Here is a 23213-nt window from a genome sequence, read left to right as displayed (position 1 = left end):
GAGAGGGAGGGAGGGAGGGAGAAAGAAAGGGAAAAGAAACACGAAAACCATCCCTGGACCCTACATGTACCTCCAGCCACTACCTTCTACTCCCTACCCGATCCTTGGTCCCTGTGTTGTGGCTGAGGTCTTGGAAGACTGCCATGTTAGAAGGACACTGCACAATTTTCAGTAATGTTCTTATTTGACAGGCAGGATCTTTCTGCACAAAAATTCCTTCTTTTTACAAAAGCACTACTCTTCCTTAGCTTCTCTGATACCACAATCCCCTGGCTTTATTCTCAGTTTCTGTTGGTTTCTTCTCCCCTATCTGACCTTTACAGGGGGACTTGCCTCAGTATGCCAGGTTTTTCTTCTGATTCTGCCTCAAAATAACTCAACAGGTTTGGGGGTTTTGGTCTATGGGATTCCTGATCTCATAAGGGAAGTCTGTATGCATTGTTTGGTGATGAGATCCTCTGAAACTGTCATTAGGGAAGAGGGAAAACTCAGGATTTTGAATAGCTGAACTTATCTGCTGCCAGGCCATATGGAACCTCTTTATGGGGTAAGTGGGGGCAGCATGATCTGGTTGAGAGATACTGTCTAAAGGGACAAGTACCCCATCTAACACCTTGGATTCTCATATTCAATAGCCTTGACCTCCACTCCACTTTAGTCAACTGCTCTGTAATTACAGCACAGAGTTTGCCAGCCTTCCATGGTGTTCCTTATCTCTGTCATCTTCAAGCCCACCCTCTTTTTTTCCAGCCAGGGTCCTTGTCTACGCTTCTGCTGTCTCTCCTGTCTTATCTGCCCTTCAGTCTTCATTAACCCATTTCAATCTTTGACCCTGCCACTTGATAAACACAACAACAACCATTTAGTAAGCATTTCTGTTTGCCAGGTAGCCTACTAGTGCTTAACGTGTACTATCTCATTTATTTTACCTAACCCAAACCTAGGAAGTCAATGGTATTCTTTATTATTGTTATTTTCAACCCCTATGAAGTGCAAATAGGTTCAACAGCTTGTTCAAGCAATTTCCAGAGAGGAGTCTTAAACAGGGTGACATGACCCCAGAACCAGTCCTCTGAACCACTTTCTCTCAATTTACCAGTTTCCTCTTGGCCTCATGTTCTCTTCTGGACCCTGTGGCTCTTTCCTTCAGTCTCTTTTTATTTTTATATATTTTGGTACCAGGGATTGAGTCCAGTGGGTTTAGCCACTAAACCACATCTCCAGTCTCTTTTATTATTATTGATGAGACAGGGTCTCACTAAGTTGCTCAGGTCCTTGCTAAGTTGGTGACGCTGGCTTTGCACTTGCAATACCTTCAGTCTCTCTAGTTCATGGGTAAAATAGGGTTCAGCAGTTTTCCATTGGCCTTCACTGTCTGCCCTCAGAATATTTCTGTCTCCTTAGGTCACAGCAGTGGTTCCCAGCCCAGCTCTGTGCTTTCCATCCCTGTTGGTCTCCTCCAGGACTTTGGGTGTCTAGTCTCTCTTTCATGTGTCTGCCGTCCCACATGCTTTATTAAATTATCTCCTAGCAAATAAACATGGTCCCCTCTTACTAGGTGAGACTTCTGAAGCATTGATCCCATCCCATCCACTGTCCATATTCTGTAGCCTCCTGCTTCCCCCTTGACCCACAGCATCTGGCCTCTGCCCTGCCAACCCACTGGAATGCCTTGCCCCACGTTTCTGAATGATCTCTGCAATAGTTAACACTGCCTTCCTTACCTTATTTCATCATATTTGATACTGTTCACCAATCTACCTTCTTTGGACACCTCATAACCTGGGCTCTCAGGGGATTTCATTGTTCTGGGGATTGAACCCAGGGGACTTAGCCACTGAGGCATATCCCCAGCTCTCCCCAGGCCCTCATTTTGCACATGTACTCAGGGTGATGTGATAACTAACTATCTGTGCTACTCCATCCCTCCTGTATCCAGCTCTCCACCAAGACTTCACGACCAAGTTGCAGGCCATTAGCCTCATGTTCTAGCTCACCTTGCCAAAAGCCAATTCTCAGAGATGATCAAAACTATACTCTTGAAGGAAACTATTTTTATTGGAGTGGGTAGTCTTAACAGCTTTGTAATATTTGAGGGGTGCTTTGGTTGTCTGGTCATCATTTTATCTTCCTAAGATCATTTTCCTGAGTGTTCCATTTGCCTTTGTGACAGTAGGAGCTGGACAGAGGGGAAGACACAGGGAGGAGTCAGTGCATTAGGGCCAGGATACTGCTGCCAGAGGAGAAGGAGACTGGGGAGCAGAGAAGGGGAGACTGAGAGAATATCTTTATGAAAATATTGTTAATTATAATCTTATTCAGGAATCTGTTCATATATTTTTATAAATATATTAATGAAGAACCTATTCATTGACTTCATATTCATGAATATATCCATGAATATATGCTTGACCAGAGTTAACACTTTGAATGTTCTTCCAGCCAGATCATTCTTATAAATGGAAAGACAGTAGTGAGGAATCTGTTTTCAGAGTAGACACCCTGGTGACTCCCCCTTCTGTGAGCAGTGACCAACTGTTTTCAACAGGGACCTGGAGCAGGGACAAATAGAATAGTCCTTGGAATGCCGTTAGCAATGGGCTGTGTCAGTCAGCTTCCCATTGCTGTGACAAAATACCTATTATAAATCAACTCAAGGGAGGAAAGGTTTATTCTGGTTCATGGTTTCAAAGGCTTCAGTCTATGATTGGCTGAAATTTCAAAAAAGTTTTTCAGTTATAAAATATTTCAGGCCAGGGAAAATATAGAGAAAAGCATAATCAACGGCCCCCACTTTCTTGAACTTTAACATTTGCCACATTTACTTTGAATCTTATTTTTTAAGAAATAAAACTTAAAAATATTCAGTTAGAGCTCTCCCATTACCCCTTCCCTCCATTCCCCTTCTATTGGCCTCACAACTCTCATTTGTGTGCCTATCTTTTCTGGCAAGTTTTCATACTTTTAGTACTTGTATGTTTATATACATAACAATTTTACTAGTTGTTTGTTTACATAATAGGTAATGGTATTTTGCTTGTGTTTTCTAATATCTATTGTGATATAGTTTGCAAATCACAAAAGGTGCCATTTTAACTACATCTCAGTGGTTTTATTAAGTTAACTGAGTTGTGTAACCATTAACACAATCAAATATCTTGTTTTTGTTTAAACAACAGCTTTATTGAGATATAATTCACATCCCATAAATTTTACCCATTTAAAGTGTACAATTCATTGGTTTTTAGTATATTTATAGAGTTGTGTAACCATCACCATATATAATTATTCAACATTTTCATTGACCCCCCCAAAAAAACTCTATACCATTATCAGTCAGTCCCTGTCTTCCCCACCCCAAGTCTCTGGCAACCACTCATCTGTCTCTGTAGGTGGACCTATTCTGGACATTGCATAGAGCACTATAATAAAGATGGCTTTAAGGAGTAACTACTGAACGCTAAACACTGGTCCTGGGATCTTTGTGGAATTTAGTATAATACACAGGTAGTTTAGATTTTCATTTCTATAACTTGTAGTCTATGGCAGTTTTTGTAAAGCTGTTACTAGAGAGTAACTAAATACAAGATATATCTAAATATCAGTGTACATGTGACTGATGTGCATTTGGGGCATTCCCAGGCAGACCTGGAGGAGTAGGTTGTCCTCAATTGGAGCCCAGGGTGAGGCAGAAGGAACCCAAGTCTAGTCTAGGTGCAGGGTGCTCCCTGCTGGCATGAGCACTGAGTGTGGTACTGAGGGAGTGTTACTTTTTCTCTTGTTCCCAAGACAAGCAGTGATTGAAGAACAGGTGAATGATCACTTTCAGGGGCATCTGGACGCAATTTACCATCTCAAGCAGAATCTGGCCTGCACTGAAGAGAAAATGTCCTATCTGTCCTATGAGAGAGCCAAGGAAATATGGGTGAGAACCTTGGCTGCTGAGGTGGGGGTGGCTTTTGAGAAAGGGCTAGTAAGAAGGATGTAGGGAAGAGTGAATCCATTCTGATGCCCCCATACCAGGGCATGAGCTGGATCTTCCAGCTATCTCCCTCCTGAGTGTGCAGTGGCAACCCACACCTTTGCTTTAAAGCTAGCGACGTCCACCCTTCATGTTCACATGAGCTTCACTTCCCACCATCCAGACTAGCTGCTTTGGGAGCTTTGGCAATGTAGTTTTCACTCTAGGAGCAGTCGCTGGCCCTAACCTGGAGCCTGTGACTTGCAGATCCAGGGTGGGACTTGACAAGTTCCAGAAGATGCTGGTACATGGAGAGCTTCTGAGAACCTCTCCTTTGGACCTGGCTTCCCACCCCTTACTCTATTCCATACCCATAGCTCTTACTGCTGTCCTTGGTTGACCCTGTCCCAAGCAGGTCCTCAGCCTCAGGAGACAGTGGACAGGGGAGCATGACCAAGTCAGTACGGCCCTCCATAGCAGCTCTCTGTCTCTATTGTACATGTCCTGGATATTCTCCAGGTCCTTCCCAAAAGATCCAACTCAACAATACATGTTGCACACCCCCAGCAACTCAATTAAATGACCACAGTTTCATTCTGATTTCTGGTGAGTGTGCATGTGTTTGTTGCCTGCAGGAGGTCATGGAGACTTTCAAGAGTCGAATATGCAAGCTAGAAACTCTACAACGAGTCACCCAAGTGGAGATGATGGCAAACCTTAGAAGCCGTCCCCAGGAGTATTTGTTCAGATTCGTGAGCCTGCTCCTCACACTGGCCACAGCCCTCTTGGTCTTTGTCTCCACTCTGTGCTCCTGCCCCTTGCCTCTGATCCACTCACGCTTACGCACATTCACTGCACTCATGCTGCTCTTGCTTGGGGCCCTTGCCTGGCAGAAGTGGCACACCATCGCCACTGTAGACTGGCAGGCATGGGTCCCTTCAAAGTGGAGACTGGACTCTAAGAACTCCAAGCCTCCATTGGATAGATCTTAAGGGGCTGGGAGGACCATCACCTGAGTTTGCTAGTGTCCTCCCTGTTTGGGGGTGTTTAGGGTGCCAGTAAGCCCTCCCTAGACAGCTACTTCACAGCTCTTTAATTCCATAACCACCAACCTGGTGAGATGTATGCAGATGCCTACCTGCCTCGCACTTCCATTTTGCTATGATGCTTCCATGCCATCTGTAGACATGGGACTTGGAAAAGATTAAAGTCCATGATGTACTGCTGCTCTCTTCTTCATCTTCCTTGCACCCTCTCAAGACCCATTGCTCAGGTGGCCCCAAACTGCAGTAGCAGCCTCTGTGACTTTGTTGGTTTTGGCAAAGAGAAATTATATTTATTTCACAGGGATGGAGAAGAAGGGGAGACATGGCCAAAGCCACAGTGGGTGGGACAGGTAGGAAGCTGACTTCATGCAGGAGACACTGAAGAGACAGATGAAGCCTCTGTTCTTGAGGCGCTGGAGAGTTCAGAGGTATCATCAACCTTCTTTCCAAAAAGCTGCAAGATACAGTTTCTAAACTGGAAGGACAGAAAGCATTATTCAGCAAAGCAGAAGGGGCCAGTGTGCAGTTCTAAAGGGCATTCATTGTCATCTCGATGGTTTCACATCTTCCTGTTTCCCACTCAGAATCCTATCAGAGGGTTGGAGGAAGGCTTAGGTCATTTCTTGTACATGGGAGTTGTTTTAATCACTTGACCAAAATACCTGACAAGAACAACTTATAGGAGGAAAAATTTATTTTAGGTTGACAGTTTTAGAGGTTCAGTCCATGGCCAGCTGAATTCATTAGTCTTGCCCTGAGTTGAGGCAGAACATCATGGCAGAAGGGCCTGGCAGAGAAGGCTGCTCAGCTCATGGCAGCCAGGAAGAAGAAACAAAAGGAGAAGCTGACTACAAAGACACAATCCCCAAGGGCATGCTCCCAGTGTGCCCATGTGCATACTGTTACCAGCTAGTAGTACATTTATATTATTGACACATCAAATAGATTAATCCATTGATGAGGATATAGCTCTCATAATCTAATCATTTCACCACTGAACGTTCCTGCACTGCCTAACACATGAGCTTGGTTGGAGAATCCCTCATAGCCAAGTCATAACATTTGATGGACATCTGATTTATCTAATTTAGCAGTTGATGCTGACTTGTGTGAGTTACATTGCATTTCTCAAAGATATGTTCAGGTCCCAACACTGAAACCTGTGAATGTGTCCTTATTTGGAAACAGGATCTTTGAACATGTAATTAAGATGTATGTGAAGATGGGGGTTATACTGGTTAGGGTGGACCCTAATCCCATGGCTGATGTTCTTATAAGAAGGGGAAAATTTGGGCATAGTGACACAGACACAGAGGGAAGAAGGCCATATAAATGTGAAGGTAGATTGGAGTAATGCATCTTTGAGTTAAGAAACACCAAGGATTGCCAGCAAACACCACAAACTAGGAGAGAGGTACAGGGCTCATTCTCCTTCAGTGCCTTCAAAAGGAACCAACCCTACCAACACTTTGATTGCAGACTTCTGGCCTCCAGATCTGAGAGAGACTTAATTCTTATTGTTATAATTCATTAAGTTTGTGGTAGTTTGTTATGGCAGCCCCAAGATACCCATGCAGTGACCAAATACAATGCTAGTTAAGGAGACCATGCACACAATGACTGGTTTCTAAAGTGTCTGGCAAGAGGCTTATAGGCATTTTAGTAAATATGAATGTGATTGTGATCTTATTTGTAGCCCATCAATTTTAGGATTAGGTAAGGACTAGGTCAACAACAGTCCAGCCACCTCCCTCATCTCTTTACCAAGAAAGTCTTCTGGTAACAGGAGGGTACTTCTGTTTGCTGGTTGATTCCTGAAGAAATCTGGGTCATGATAATTTCTCAATTACATCTCATATCATTACTCAACTACCCATGATGCTTTGAGAAATTCGATCAAAATTACTCCCTAAATATTTCAGCCCTGTTCTTGATTACCTCCAGCTCCCTCTTTCATCAAAATTCTAAAAATAAAAAAGATGATTATTGAAATTAATAAGAAACAGGTTGATCAGCAGAATGGACTCAGCTAAAGAGCTGGCAGAGAAGGCTAAGGAATTCAGTCAACAAATGCATTTGACATCTACTTACTGAGTGCCTACTATGTGCCAGACTCTGTGTTCTGGGGGGCAGATATAGCAGTGAAAATAAGAAAAAAAACCCTATGTCCTCACAGAACTTCATTCCAGAAAATTCTCTCAGAATGCAGCAGGACAGGATCACAATATGGAAAGGGTGAAAGCAAAGTTCAGAAGTCTGGCAAGATTCAGAAGTATAGACATCTGTCTAGAAGAGGGAGCTCTAGAAGGCAGAATGAAAAGAATCAGGTAGAGAGAGTACTTGGCAAGATAGTTTAGGATTCCAAAAACTGAAACCAGATCTAAAAAGAGATCCTCCTGAAAGAGAGGAAGTGAACCAGAGATCAAATTGTATTCTCTGGGCATGGACATGCCAACAAGACAGTTCTCAGGAATCAATTACAGAAACAGTCCTACTTACTATTAAGAAGTTACCAGGAAGAATGGGTGCTTAATGAATGTCTGGCTTAATACAGTCAGGGACAAGCTGAAGGGGATGGAGTCATGGGGCAGCTGTTAAGATGGAAGAGCAGATCTGGGGGTGTAGCTCAGTGATGCAGCACTAGCCTAGTGATGCAGCACTTGCCTAGGCAACTTCAGTCCCCAGAACTGCAAAAGAAAAAGAGGACAAAAGATGAAAGTGGAAAGAACAGTGGATTGGAAGTCAGACATTGAGTCTGGTGAAATGGGAAGACCCTGCAGAATTTTCTGGTTACTATCAAGTAACAGCTGCACCTTAATGAAATGTACATGATGGATTCAAGGAAGAGTAAGGTGAGCTGCACTTAGAAGATGATGAGGTCACCTGTAACCTACCAAGAGAATCTAGGAGTCATGTGCAACTTGCTACCAAAGCCATATAGGAATGGTTTCCATTAGGCAAGACCATTGCAAGACCAAAGTGTGTTTCCCCCGAAGTAACCCATGAACACTCTTAAATTATTGGTCAGTACAACAAAGAAGAACTTGTTTTTGTTCTTATAGGAAGACAAATTCAAGAAGTTACAGTTTGAAAGTGGAAAAATAAAGAGAAGAATGGAGTCTGTAAAACCAAGAATGGTATCCTTAGGGTCAATGTAGAGGAGTTCACTGAATCCTAGAGCATTTGAATTCCAGGAGAGCCCCTGAAGCTTGATGACCCTAGTAATAATACCTAGAAGAGGGAAGAGCTTATAGCACACAAGCATGTTGGGAAGTATCTCCCTCTGGCTGAGATGAGAAATAGATTCCAGAGTATGTGCCTAAGACTTTTGCTAATGGCCAGATGAATGACTGGCTGTAGTTGGGTCACATGTTTAGCCTTTTCCTACTCATTATCCTAGAGGGTCATTATCAGGCTTCTCAAATCCTCTGTGGGTTTTTTGTTGAAGACATGATTCCAGGTAGGAACCCTCACTGGGTTCTTGTGGGGTATGTTCTTGTGGAGTTTGATGTGCTTATGGCATTTCTTACCTGCCTGTTCATAAAGACGTAGATAACAGGATTGTAGATAGTGGCACTTTTGGCAAAGTAGGCTGGTACGGCGGCCACCAGAGGGTGGAAGGCATAGCCAGGGTTGGCAGTAGCAAAGCATGCAAAGGAGGCGTAGGGCCCCCAGCAGAGACAGTATGCAAGGACCATCACCACCACCATGCGCGTCACTTCCTTCTCAGCCTTCTGGGTGGACTCGGATTCTTTCTGCTGCTTCGCCACCTTGGGGAGAGAGGAACAGTGAGTGGGGGAGTCACCTGGGGTTCTGTATTTGTTATTGCTTGGGCAATAGTCAGGGAGGCAGCAAGAGGAGGGTGACCTAGGGCTAGGGAGATGAGGGTAGGAAGAGATGGTCACCTGCTACCCCAACCCTGCTGGAGGTGGCCAGCTTTCACCTGAGTCCTGCCTGGGGCAGACACTAAGGCTTGGGCTTTGAGATAGTAAGCAGCTGTCCTGGCCAAGGATGACTCTTTGAAGGTCTTTGGATTTATCCTGGCAGGAGCTTTGGAAAGGAGAATTAGAGACTAATCTCCTTAGCCTCATCTAATCACTTATCAGAAGTCCCCTCCTGTGCTCAGGTCTGAGTGGGGGCCTAAACAGATCACCAGAGGGTCAAGAATGAAGGAGTGAGGGCTGAGGATGTAACTCAGTAGGCAAGCACTTGTCTAGCATGTGTGAGGCCCTGGGTTTAATCCCCAGCACTAAAGAATGAAAGGGCTAACATGGTAGGAAATGGCGGGGGAGGCAAAAGCAGCCGAGGTTGCTCTAGCTAAACTAGAGGTTGGCAGGGTGCCCAATGGTAATACCAGAGTCACACATGCAATTCTCTCAGGCTTTCTAGAACAGGATTGGCCAGACTGCAGACAAAGGTTGTGCAGCCACCACCTCTACTTCCAGAACATTTTCACCACCCCAAAAGACAACTGCCCTGGATTCTTTGTCTTCATCCATACCTGATGGCAGGTAGCTAACTGAGTTGGGATGAAAGAAAATTTATGAGGGCTGGGATTGTGAGGTCTGGGACAGCAGGGCTGGGCCCCACAGACCCAGAGCTAATACTGCCCAAGCCATGGTTGGATACCTGTAGGAGCCAACTAAGTTGGTTCTGATATGTGAGCGCCAACCCAGGGGACTAAATTGCAGCCTCCAGCCCAAGGCATTGAGGTGATGGAGCTTATCACAAGTCCATGGCTTCCTCTAGGCAGAGCTTGTAAGCATCTGCTGATCCGATTTTGGACATAAGGAGCTTCACAAAGGAAAGGCACCACCCTGGAGGGCTTTCTGCTACCTGTGTCAGGCAAGGTCCCCTCAGTTAACAGATGATATGTGGAGATGGAGCTAATGATAGGGGAGTTGGTAGACAAAGGGACAACTTTATGGTGTGGGTAAGACCACAAGGGGAACACAGAGCTCTCAGTATCCCAGGACCCAATCTTAATCTTCTCCTTTGCTCTTATTTCCTGAAGGGGCTCCCTAGTGATAATCCAGCTGCCATGGGGGTAACATTGGGGGGGGTGGCTATGTATGGGATCAGCTTTCCAGGGTAGAGGGCCAGACACAGGAAGTTGGAGAGTAGGTCTAGGGGACAAATGACACTCTCAAGTGTACTCCTTGGTCCACCCCAACAGCCCTGTGAAAGGGATAAGGATGCTCTGGTGGCTTCACTCCATGAGAGAACTGTCCTGGGTCAAGGGAAAGACTCAGCTCTGCTCCCTAATTGGAAGCAGGAGGGCAGGGCAGTCTCTTCCCATCCTGCATGGATGAAGACAAGGGATCCAGGGCCAAAATGGAACCCTGGGTGTGCACCCAAAGGAACTGCCTGATTCACATCACCAGGTCTTAATATTTTCTTATAGGGGTGGAATCCACTTATCTGAGGATTTAAAAACAATAGTTTAAGATTCTCAGTGGACTGGTTTGAGAGCAGAGCAGCTTGGAGGCAGGAGAGTACACCAGGTAAGCCTCTGTCTTCACCCAGACACCCTGCCAGCCAGGGGTGAGGTCAGGAGGGAGGGGGACTTACTGCTCGGATGGCCAGCCACACTTGGAGGTAGCAGAGAATGATGATGCTGAGTGGGATGATGCAGCAGGTGACCATGAGGACCATCATGTAAGACTGCACCCCAGGGTATGAGTTGCCACTGAACACGTCTGGGCCACAGGATGTCTTCAGGCCATAGGGCCAGTACCTGAAGAGAAGGGCCAGTGGCCCATCCTGATGCAGGCTGGGGCAACCTGGGACCCCCAGCCCAGGTACACTCCTAACTTGCAGTTTTTAAATTGAGGTGAAATTCACATTACAGGAAATGAACCATTTTGAAGTGAACAGTTCAGTGGCATTTAATATTCACAAGGTTGTGCAGCCACCAACTCTACTTCCAGAACATTTTCACCACCCCAAAAGACAAGCCTTGGGTAGGATTTTGAAACTTTTGCTTATTCCAAGGACTTACACCTTCTCTCTTTTTATCTGGTTCCAGAAGATTTTCATCACCCTATTACACCTCTTTTTTTCAAAGGGAAGGCAAGAGTTCCTCTTGTTCTGATTTAAGAACTGCTGTGACTACCTGAATTTTTATTTCTCAGGTCAACTAGGCCATGACTGTAAAAAGGGACTTGCTCACCAACTGGCTATGCCCCAGAATGATGGAAGCTTCCCAAAGAAAGAGGCTTCCCTCTCTAAACATGACAAGATTTTATTCTTAAGATTGTCATGTAAGATGGCAAATGTGTCATCTGTGTCCTGTCCCTCCTGATCAAATATCTGTCATTTACTCATAAATTAGGGTCTTCTCCCAAAGAATCATCCTGGCCAGGATACAGAGGACCTACAGGCCCAGGTGTACCTACATCCTAAGAAGCCTCTGAATGTGGGAAAGAGGCAGAAAGTATGAGAAAGGTCTAGCACAGAGCTAGCAAGAGGGCCCTGGAATCCAAACTTGCCCAGCATCAGGGACCATTTCTATATTGCAGCCAATCAAATTCATGTGTATTGCACACTTGAAGGAGTCTGGGGAGAATCTTGTGCTTCCCTTCACTTTATGCACAGGAAATGATTTGCCCCCAAGGTTACAAAGTCTGATCCTTCCCACTTGGCCCTAAAGGAGCCAGCCACATTTCTGGCTCCCTTGCACCCTTACCTGCTCCAACCAAAGATGGGTGGGGCTGTCCACACAGCAGACCAGATCCAGGAAAAGGCAATGCCCACAATAGCCAGCTTGGCATCAAATCTCACATTGCCAAAGGGCTTGCAGACCACCAGCCACCTCTCCCAGGAAATGATGGCCAGGGACCAGAGGCCTGTGATCCCTACATGGGAGAGCAGACAGAGGGGGACTTTGAGACAAAGCAAAGGACAAACAGCCTCCAGCATCACTGTTTCCTTGTCAGAGTAGCAGACAGCTTTCAAAATCAAGCATTTCCCCTCCAAATTGCCAACTTAATTCTCCAAAAAAAGTGTTTTCAGGTCCTGGGTGCAAAGGGCTTCTTTCCCCACCTTGCCTCCTCACCAGCTCTAGCAGCTTAATTCCATCCCTGCTCCACCTTGTTACTCTCCTCTCCTCTCCCCTTTTCTTTCTTTTTTCTCTTTCATTCCTTTCTTCCATCCTTTCTTTCTTTCTTCCTTTCCTTTCTTTTTAATGTCAACTGCTTTTCCTCTGCAGCAGGCGCTCAGAGCTCTCAGTTTGGCTATTTAAGTTTCATGCCAGCCAGTCATGCGATCCTGAGGCTGGCAGCTTAGAACTTCTGGAGCTCACTCAACCTCTGCATCCCATCACCAAAGAGGACACAAGAAAGAACCATAGCAGCTGATAGGCCTGTACTTTTTCACCCTTGGGGGCCCTGTTGGTACTTCTTGTCCTCTTTGTCACTAGTCCTTCCTTCCTCTGATACCATCAGTGGAAACTCTGATGGCCATATCCATACCAGCATGACTCTGAGATGCTGTTGTTCCAACTAAGAGCAAGGAAGTGGGCTGTGTCTAGTAACCTGTGCCCCTCCTGCCAATTCCAGTTCCTTTAGGCATTTGGGAACTGCTGAGATCCCCCGCAACCAACCAGAGCTGGGCAGGTGAGACAGCCTTCCATCTCCTGCCTTTGTCCCAGAGGTTGGCACACAGAATTCCGGGCTCCATGACCTGAGGTGGAAAAGCAGCATCTTTCATTTCATTAATAGACACTTGTCATTTCCTTCTATTGTGAATGTGGCAGTATTAGCAATACGCAGAGAAGTCATAGTTGTTTTCCTATTACTCTATAGAGGTGGTGGACTTTTTTCAAAACATCACCCACATTCTTTACTACACTGGAATTTTAGTGGTTGTCAGGGTAGATTCTGTTATTTGATACTTTAGTACAGAACAGTGTCACTAATTCTTTCTTTCTTTTTTTTGGTAGTGCTGGGGATCGAACTTAGGGGCTTCATGCATGCTAGGCAAGCACTCTATCACTGAGCCACATCCCCAGTCCTCACTAAGACTTTTAATAAATACTTTTAATACTTGTATTTTAGTGAAAGACTGTCACTAATTAATATTTAATACTTTGAAAATTATTTTTCAATATAATGAGCTGATTTTATAGTCCTATAGATATCATTTCATGCATTTACAAGTCTTCCCAGAGGGCTAAGGGTGTCCTCGGCACTAAAACTTATGCCAAAGTGCACCCATATGACCCAAGAACACGCTGTGAGGAGCCAGGTGTGGTGGCGTGTGCCTGTAGTCCTAGGTATTCAGGAGGCTGAGGTGTGAGGATCACTCGACTCCAGGAGTTTGAGACCAGCCTTTTGGCAACATAGAAAGGAGACCTCATTTCAAACAAAACAATACAACAACTACAGAAACACCATGAGAAAGGCAAGTAGGAAGACCTGGCACAAGCAGAGATAGATGATGCAAGGGGCACCTTGGGAAGGGAGATGTAGCCAACAAAGCACACACCTGCCACAGAAAGCAATGGACTCAAGGGATGGAGTTTCTCTCTGTGACTTTACTCAGTCACTTCACTTCTATACCATTGGGAGAGTGCTGGCATGTGGGTCAGCACCTCCTTGGTCTGAGCCATCATTTGCTAGTGTGAGGCAAGAGGCAGGGAGTAGGCTAAGAAGAATGGCCAGGAGGCAAGAGCAGGAGCAGCTTCTGGTGGATGTTGGGTGCCTGGTTAGGCAACTGGGGTTTTAGTGAGGCCCATTGGTGGGTCCCCCATCTCCAGGCTCCTCGTCCTGAAATAAAGTCTCTACTCCTGAGTATAACATTCATGGATTCCAAGACTTAGACCTTCCCACTTCGTGTCTGCTCAAAAGAACCACAGTGCTGTTACTCTGCTCCCTGGACTGTCAACCTTCCATGCCCGCTCCTTACCATTTTCTCCTCTGAGAAGACTAAGAGGATATCATGTGCTCACTATGTTGGAACAGTCCCCCTCCCCAGCAAAGAGCCTGGCATACTGGTACTTCTTGGCCACTGTTTATGAACCTGAGCCATTTGTGGCCCACAAGGATATTAGTGGTGGAAATGAAGAAAAGGGTCTGTGATCTAGTCTTGATATCCCCAAAGCTGTAATGAGAATCTTGTCTTTCCTTAGGGGAAGCATACACTGTGTAGGCAAGCAAGAGGCAAAGGAGTCTGGCTTGAGAGATGGGATGAAATGGCACACATCTCTGATTCAGGTGGGACTTCTGTCCAGGGTGTCAAGAACCCTCCCCTCCTATACTGTTCTGAGATTATCTGGCCAGCCACACAGCCCCAAAGTGGTTGTCCCCCAGCAGAGGCTGTCTCAAGAGTAGGAACTCATGGTGTCTTGGACTCAAGCAAAGAGTATGAAGTGGGTGCTCAAATGGCAGCCTCCACAACCCTGGAAGCCTGTCTTCCCACTCCTGTGATGGCCTTGACCCAGCTTCCCTTGTGGGTCTGCCTCCCTTCATATTTGCACCACACACTCACACACACTATGGATGCACCTCAAGGTTTGTCATGTGGGGGTTTTCTTTACACACACCAGGTGGGGTCTCCCTGGCTTACCACACACGGAGACAGTGTAGCCCTCCACAACACACAGAGGGTGGCCCAGTACGAAGTAGCCGAAGAACTGGTTCACAACACTGATGGTGCTGGCAATGACGGTTTCTGCTAGGTCAGCGATTGCCAAGTTCACCAGGATCCAGTTCAGAGGGTGGCGCAGCTTCTTGAACTTCATGGTGGCCACCAGCACAAGCCCATTAGTGAAGACGGATGCGATAACCACAATGATCATCCAGGTGCTGGTAATGTGGTACACCCATCTGGGAGCAATGTGGTAATTGGGGCCTTCAAAGGGGCCTGGAGGCAGGAAGTAGAATAGAGAGAGGAGTTGGGCAGCAGCATCGCCCACCTGCACTGGTGCCCCAATTCCACCTTTCCCTCCCCTGTCAGAGCCTCTCCCACTGAGCCCCCACCCACTTCCTGCCCATCATCCTCGCCTTTGCTTATTCTCAAACTAGCTCCCCTTCTTCCTGTTTCTCAAGTTAGAGGCCATTGCATGATGGTTACCTACACTGGCAACCTGAAACAAAGAACAGAACTCCTCATGGTCTCTGCCAGTTGCTGATCTGCAGCTCCCAGTAGTTGAGTCACCACTTGGAGTGACAGTTGCATACCATTGCTTCTCTGCTTCCCTATCCCTTCTCCCCATCCCACCTCTTATGTTGCTTCCAGTGCATGCTCCATGTCCTTTGGTTTTTATACCTTTGCTCCCAGAGTCCTCTGTAAACCCAGCTCGGATGCATTTGCCTTCCAGAAGCTTTTCCAGATTCCCCAGCTAATGTCACTTCAAAGGCCCACTTGGGAAGCCAACCAACCACTCCCTTGTATCATGTTCTAGCACATATTGGGGGTGACCAGTTGTCGTCATCTGAATTGTGTGTTGCCACAAATTCATGCTTAGATCTTAACCCCCAGGGTAATCTTAGGAGGAGAGGCCTTTGGGAGATAATTAGGTCATATAATGAGGACACAGCAAGAAGGCAGCAGTTTGTAACTGGAAAGAGGGCCCTCACCAGAATCCAACCAGGCTGTTTCCTTGATTTATAGCCTCTATAACTGTGAGGAATAAGTTTTTATTGTTTAAAAGTCACACAGTCTTTGGTAATTTCTTATAGCAGCCCATACTAAGACACCAGTGTACAAGTCTTATCTTCCTCACCAAAGACTGTGACTCAATCATCTTACATATAGTGTCCAACGTAACATAGGTGCTCAGAGAATGAATAAGTGAATGTGTTATGAATTGAATTGTTTCCCCCTCAAATTCATGTGTTGGAGTTCTAACTTCCAGCACCTTAGAATGTGACCTTATTTGGAGATGGAGTCTTTATAGAAGTGATCATGTTGAAATGAGGTCCTAATCCAATAGGACTGGTGATCTTATATAAAGGGGGAAATTTGGACGCACAGAGAGAAGGCCATGTGAAGATGAAGAAAGAGATTCCATAAGCCAAGGAATGCCACAGATTGCCAGCAACCACCAGAAACTAGGGGAGAGGCATGCCTTGATTTCAGATTTCTGGTCTCCAAAACTGAGAGACAATACATTTCTGTTGTTTAAGCCACTCAGATGGCGGCACTCTGTCATAGAAGCCCTAACAAACTCAGAATAAAAAGGAGAGTAGTTCACTTTATTATACTACAGAGGTTCTATACTTTTTTATTTAAATAAACTTTTTTGCCACCATGACTTTGGGCAGAATACTTTGAGGGATTTCAAGCCTCAGTCTCTGCTGCCATATAATAAGGCCTCACGGCATCTAGGAAAACATCCATGGAGAGCCACCTGTACTTATCAGGATGCTTCAGTTGTGTGTTGCAAAAACCCAACCCAAAATAGTTTAAGGAAAACAGAGCTCTCCTAGCTATGGCTAGGAGAGACAGGGAAATCTCACCCCCAGCACAACTGGGCCCCATGATGCCACTGTTTCCCTCTGTGCAAGCATTCCATTGGTTTCTCATACAAGGACCTCCTAGAAACCTTGCACAGGAATTCCCAAAACCCCCTATACAAACTGTGCAGAAAGACCATTGACAACAGAAGAACCCCATGGTCTCAGTCTCTATACAAAAGGAGCAAAGCAAAGCAATGAGCCTTCCAATAGACCCAAGAACAGAAAACCCCAAAATAGCCAACACATCTTACCCAGAAAGTATAGCAGATTAATTGGAGAAAAGCAGCTGAAACTGGAAAGTGTTTTGAAAACTCCAGTGTGTAGACAAGTGAAAGGACTGGAACAGTCTAGGTGCTAAAGTCTCTCAAAACAAGGCAGCCAGGGACCTTCCCAAATAACTGATAGAGTCTAAACTGAACAGAGCAGGTACAAGTGGGGCAAAGAAGGACCAGGTCTGAGCATCAGTGGGGAAAGGGGAGGGAACAGGAGCTTCTAGCTGTGCTACCAGAGTGAGTGTCTTGGTCTGCTCCTCTCTTCTGAAAGTTCTGGAACTGGTTTCATGAAGAATTGAGCAATAGAAGAGTATCAAAAGTCAACTTCCAAGCAAATTAATTCTAAGAAATGTAGGAAGGCCTAGGGATATGGCTCAGTGGCTAGTGCTTGCAGAGCATTCCCTGGGTTCTATCCTCAGTACTGCAAAACAAACAAACAAAAACAAAGAAAAGAAAGAGAAATAAAAACGTACAAAGAGGAAGAGAATCTGGTGTGGATGCGACAGGGAATATGGAGCTCTTCAAATCCACCTTGTATTCTAGATTTTTCTTTGTAAACTTATAACTACTTTATTACATAATATAAAACAAAATTAAAATTAAAAAGCAACCCCTGATTATCAAAAACAAAATAAATGAAACTAATGAAATAAATGAAACTGCCTATCCAGTCAGTAATATAATCCCATAGAGAGGGACTGTTCTAACAAGACAGAAATCACACCAGTGTGACTACATGACCTAGTAGCAAATACCCTAAGGATCAAAAGACCTGTACAAATGCTAGGTTTTTGGTAATCATGTTATTGGTAGTAATGTTGGTATCCTTATTTTGAGATGTGTGTGTGTGTGTGTGTGTGTGTTATGAAATAGAGCAAATGAGTAATCACATGATGCTCCACTCCAATTCCTGAACAACTGGATTCTTAGTGGAAGATAAAGGAGACACAGATGTAAAACACACTGGCCTCCACTGGTGAGCCAAGTCATTATTTTGGGAATGGAGAAATAAAAGGAAAGAATCCAGTATTTATCCTCTCTGTTATATTCCCTGTGCCCCTAAGGAGCCCAAGAGTAGAAATAGGGCCTTTATCAATGTAGTCCAGCTAGTCAGTGAAGATTAGAGTCAGTATGTTTGACATCTCCAATGCTTTGCTGGGTCTGAGAACTGAGTTCCAGCAACCACTCACACCCCCAGAACAAGTGGCCCTCCTAATAAAGTCAGCTTGCCAAAACACATCAACACACCAACCTGCCTCTAGCCAGACCTTCAGATCAGCTACCAAGGCACAGGAAAATGATAATGAGTTCAGTGGGATATTGCTGACTCAAGACAGAGGTGAGATTTTGAGGATGGACCTGGAGATGGGTGCCAGGGGATAATGGTGTCACTAGCCTCCTCAGTGCTTTGAAGGGCCCACATACAAAGCTTTTTGCCTGGGCAACTTCCAGGGGCAGAGCTTGGGCTGCCCTGATGAGACTTTTCACCTTTTGATTGGGCCGTGCCTCTGTGTACTAGGACTGTTCAAAATGGAAAGCCTGCCCCAGGCACCAGTCACTTCTCCCCAGAAGTGAGCACTCAAAGGCTGTGTGCCCTACACACAGAATTGGGACAAGATGGCTGCGAGAGTCTCTTTCAACCTTAAGGTTCTCGAAGTTACTCGCTTTCTGCAGTTGCCTCCCCCAGCTTCCCCATTGGTTGGTGGGTTGGTGTATTGCTCCAGGCCAGTCCTCCAGCCTCCTTGAAGCTTCAGGAGGTGTAAAACCAGTTCCTTCCCCAGGTAGGGGCAGCCGCCAGAGAGTTTTATGTAATGAAAGCCCACCAGCAGTGTAGACAATGACTAGAGACCATAAAGAAAGAGTTTCTGAATCCTTCAGTGGACATGGATTCTTATCAGCTTAGGGAAGCCTATGTGGTGTTTGAAAATGCATCTTTCATAGTATGGTGTCATTTTATATCAGGAAAACACCCCCCCATTCATGTCATCATGAAAGCTAAGGGAGATGGTGGGATGTATAGAAGAGAGATTCCCTGGAGTCAGGAGGGTGGCTGGAGGCCCCCAGTGCAACCACCCTTGCCTGACGGTCAAGCCTGCATAGCACCTCTCGCTCACCTCTGGTGGCGTTGCTGTTGGTATAGGTGAAGATGCTCGACTGGGTGCTGTCCTCATGGCTGTCTTGCGGCTGCCCACCTGCAAGCCTTTGGGGGTCCCACCGCTGGGCCATGGCTGTGGAAAGCCCTGTCACTGATGCCTGCCAGCCCTGCATACTGCCTGGGGGTCATGGCGCTTTATACCAGCCTATGGGATCAGCCCAGGCCTCCTCACCTTAAAAGCTCCCAAACTCTTCACCATCTGATCTCTTAATTGGGCCGAGGACTTAGACCTCCTCCTCCCACCCCTCTTCCCTGCTCCTAAGGCCAGCCTGCAAGGGCAGCTCAGAGGGATTTGTTGGCAACTAAACTCAGACCCCCCACCCCCCGTGGGCTTGCAGAGGTGCCTATGGGGCCCTTGATCACGTTTATGTGTCTTCTCTTCTCTTGTATTGTGCAATACCAACTGTTAGGTCAGGTGGACCCAAGGGTAGGATTTTCAAATTAGGATGTGGATAAGGAAGTAGTCCAAAGCCCAAACCTTCCTTTCTCATCTGGCTCTCCCTGGGAGACCTTTCAGAACTGGGGTCTGGAACTGAATCTCCTTGAAGGACAGGCCATCTCAGCGGGCCCAATGGGTACAATGTGTCCAGTGGGGCTCCTCCCCCAGGTTGGGGCCCAGTTTCTAACTTTGTGGCCCTGGGGGACAGCTCCGCTGTGCATTGCTTTAACTTCTGCCCTTGCCCTTACTCCCCATGAGCTGCAGCCCTTTTGGTCACCAAGGTGCCTGTGCAGGCCCTCCTCCATGCACCAGCCTTGCTGCAGCACCTCAGGGTTCCCACAGGGTGCTCTGCTTTTGCCAGTTCTAGTTTACAATCTTTCCTTGGGTTGCCCTTGGTCACAGCCTCCTTCTTGACAGAGTGTTTCAGACAGACTACCTCTGCCATTCCTCTTCACCCACAGCAGTCTGATTGATGCTGGCTCCACACTTGGCAGGGGCCACTTGTTGTCCAATTCTGTAGCTTTATCTCGGTTGCCAACTATAGACCCCTGTTTCTCCTCCACAGTTCCCAATTAGGGAGCACATCCTTTCTCATGGCTTCCACCAGCTCTCCTCAACTCAGTCCTGAAATTCAGCTGTCTTAAGTCACCTCCTTAAGTTGGCCCCTTAAACTCAGTAAGCCACATTGGCTGGTGGCCTTCATGTCTCCATTCTTAGTGCTATGATTCTTCAGCACTCTTGGCCCCATGCTTATGGCTCCTGCCAAAACAGCTTCTCCTGCTGGCATAGGGGAGGCCCGGGTTAAACAGTGGAACCAGGTGGAGCCTCAGCTTGGCTGTGTATATCAGGAATGGCTCTTAGAGTTAGTCAGTGTCTGCCACATGCCAGGTGCTAGGATAGAGGTTCTATGTGGAATAGAAGTAAAGTGTCCTGGCCATAGCCTTGTGAGGGCTCATCTTCAGCCTGGAAAATATATGTCCTCACAATAACTTGTATACGAATATTTATAGCAGCACTATTCATAGAGGCCAAAAGGTAGAAACAACCTCAAAAGTCATCAATAAATGAATGAATAAGCACAGTGTGATCTATCTATGCAAAGGAATATTATTCAGCTATAACAAGGAGTGAAGTACTAACGTGTGCTACAATGCAGCTGACTCTTGAAACATCGCACTAAATGAAAGAAGCCAAACACAAAAGGCCATGTATTGAATTATCATGTCATACAAGACACCCAGAATAAGCAAATCAATTGAGGCAGAGGGAAAATTAGTCATTGTCAGGACACTGGAAGAGAGGAATTGGGGAATGAATCCTTAATAGGTGCAGGGATTCTTTAACGATAAAAATATTCTAAAATTAGATTGTGATGATCAGCTACCGTGGAAAAGTTTGTCAGCTCCTCAAAAAATCAAACATGGAATTACAATGTGATCCACAAAGAAATACAGTCATGTTCACAGCAGCATTAGTTACCACAGCCAAGAGAGGGGCATAATGCAAGTGTCCATTGAGGGATGGATACATATTTCATATGATGAAATATTATCCAGTCTTAAAAAGGAAGGCAATTCTGACATATGCTACAACATGGATGTCCCTTGAGGACATGATACTCAGTGAAAGAAGCCAGGTACAAAAGGACAATACTGTATGATCCTGCTTCTAGGAGATCCCAAGAGTAAACGGATTGATAACAAGGAAAATGATGATTGCCAGAGGCTGGGAGCAGTTAGTGTTTAACGGGTGCAGAGTTTCAGTTTTGCAAGATGTAAAAGTTCTGGAAGTGGATGATGGGGATGGTTCCACAACAACGTGAATGTGCTCAATGGCACTGGACTGTGCCCTTGGAAATGGTTATGTATTTTATCACAATTTTGCAAATGTCAAAGGCAAATGGCCAAAAGGTTCCTTATCCTATAGCTGTTAATGACAAAGCTCCTAGCCTGCTGGACAGAGCTAGAGCTGAATGAAGGTGACAAGCAGCCCCTAGAACTCCTAATAAGCTCTCTCTCTCAAGGAGTCACTAAGGAGTATTCGGATTAGAAACTAATGGTGGTAATGACAGTGCAACTCAGGGAATGAAGTAAATAACATCAAATGTTTTTCTCATTTGATCTTTCAACTATGTGGTCTTTCAGGCACAGCCACATTCCCCCCACAGGAAGACCTTCCTGAAAGTCCCGACCTCACAGCCCCTGCTCTGCAGCTGCCTCTCTGGACCATGGTTTTGTAGACTTTGGCTGTGCTGTAGCTGGGATCTCTCAGATTGACTTTCCATTCTAACCATGAACATCCGGGACTTCCATGTTGTTTGGAAATGCTTTGTGAAGATGAAGTGCCACCTGACTAGGAGTCTAGCACAGGAGGTGTGGGGTAGCTGGGGAAAGCCTCTAGCCCCACTTGAGCCCTAGAGCTGGCCTTCCACTTGCCCTGCCTGCCCTTGTCCTGTATTATGCTAATGAATGAGCTCAGCACAGTCCCGCTGATAGACTTGGGCAGATATGCATCTGCTTCAAGACCTGGGGAGGTGAGCAGAGATGGGCAGAAGCAGTGAGTTCTGGACCTTCCCTGGCCCTGCACAGTGGGGTGCTAATCGATGATTAGGGCTAACAGAAGATCAAATCCTGATTTAGCCTAAAGCAGATTATTGTCCTAAAATGTCCCCTGGCATCTGTGAGGGCATGTGCACTCTCCAGCCCCAGTGAAAGCTCACTGGGTGTCCTATGCTCTTGCAAAAGTGTGGATAAATGAAGAGAGGGCACTGGAGAGGGAGATGAAGAGCAAAGGGTGGGTGAAGCAGAGCAAGACAGCACCGTCAGCTTGGCTCCAGTCCAGCAGCTCCCACTCTTGCTGCCAGCTGGGGCCCTGGCTGGGCTGGAAGATTAGATGATAGAGTCGTCTCTAATCTGACTACTCCCAAGTGACTCTATGAGAGAGAGCTGATTACGAGTTTTGGGGGCTTCCTGTCACCTTCATTCAGCTCTCAGCTCCATCCAGTAGGTCATGGGCTTTATCATTAACAGCCAGTGACTGATAGAGCTAGAGGACAAGGAATCAGTTGACCATTTGCCTTATTATTTTAAAAATTGTGATAAAACATAAAATTTACTGTTTCTGCCATTTCTAAGCATACAGTTCATGTTGTCATGCAACCATCACCACCATCCACTCTAGAACTGTTTCATCATGAAAAACTGAACTCTGCATGAATTCATTCCTTCTCACCTCAGCACCTGGCAACCACCACTCTAAGGAACTTCTGTAAGTGGAATCCTGCAGCATTTGTCCTTTGGTGCCTGGTTTCTTTTACTGAGTACCATGTCTTTGAGGGTCATTCATTGCCTTTGTCTGTGCATTTGGAATAAGCTTGCATCCGTTGAGTTTTAATTTTATGTGGTTAAGTATGACTATGCTTCCCATTTGTTTTCTGGCTTCTCTACTTTGTTGGAAAAGCTCTGTCTGCCCTAAGTTCCTTAGAGATATATAAACATGCACCATGAGTAAATTCAAAAGGCCAGGGTCAAACTCTTTTACCATTTCTGTGAATGTTTCATTGTGTCCTGAATTGCTCACCTCAGAAACTGACAGCAGTTGGATTACCCTTACCACTACAGCTGTTGGGTTCCCCAAACTTGCTGATGTTCCCTCCTCGCATAACAGTGATCATTCTATTCCACTTCTAACTATACCAAAGTTTAAATGGATTTAGAGCTGGGTGTGTCATTGTTGTATCATCTTCTCCAGTTCTCAAACCCTTTGGGCTCATTCACAGAAGTACTTTTTCCCACATGAATGAATAAGCAGTAGCTAGGAAGTCTGGGTACAAATCACCAAAACGTGAATTGGTGAAAATTCTTCTTGCTGTGGCAGCC

At 45.8% G+C, this 23213-nt stretch overlaps 2 protein-coding genes across 2 annotated transcripts in view; one reads left to right on the top strand and one right to left on the bottom strand.

The window, feature by feature from the left end:
- Tex28 (testis expressed 28) overlaps positions 1-5043 on the top strand; it is a 21254-nt gene extending 16211 nt beyond the window's left edge. Inside the window, exons 3-4 of the mRNA XM_015506940.2 lie at positions 3790-3925; positions 4597-5043. Coding sequence (XP_015362426.1) covers positions 3790-3925; positions 4597-4953 — 493 coding nt within the window. The 3' untranslated portion in view covers positions 4954-5043. The remainder of the gene's footprint in view (positions 1-3789; positions 3926-4596) is intronic.
- A 232-nt stretch (positions 5044-5275) lies between these two features.
- Positions 5276-19048, bottom strand: LOC107160279 (medium-wave-sensitive opsin 1). Its single transcript, XM_015506949.2, has 6 exons — positions 18856-19048; positions 14575-14871; positions 11696-11864; positions 10579-10744; positions 8538-8777; positions 5276-5482 (listed from the first exon to the last, which is right to left on the bottom strand). The coding sequence occupies exons 1-6, from the start codon at positions 19007-19009 to the stop codon at positions 5372-5374; spliced, it is 1137 nt and encodes a 378-aa protein (XP_015362435.1). The 5' UTR covers positions 19010-19048; the 3' UTR covers positions 5276-5371.
- Between the last annotated feature and the right edge of the window lie 4165 nt (positions 19049-23213).

Source organism: Marmota marmota, unplaced genomic scaffold (assembly GCF_001458135.2).
Source record: "Marmota marmota marmota unplaced genomic scaffold, marMar, whole genome shotgun sequence".
Taxonomy (NCBI): Eukaryota; Metazoa; Chordata; class Mammalia; order Rodentia; family Sciuridae; genus Marmota; species Marmota marmota.
This window is presented reverse-complemented; position numbering and strand designations above follow the sequence as displayed.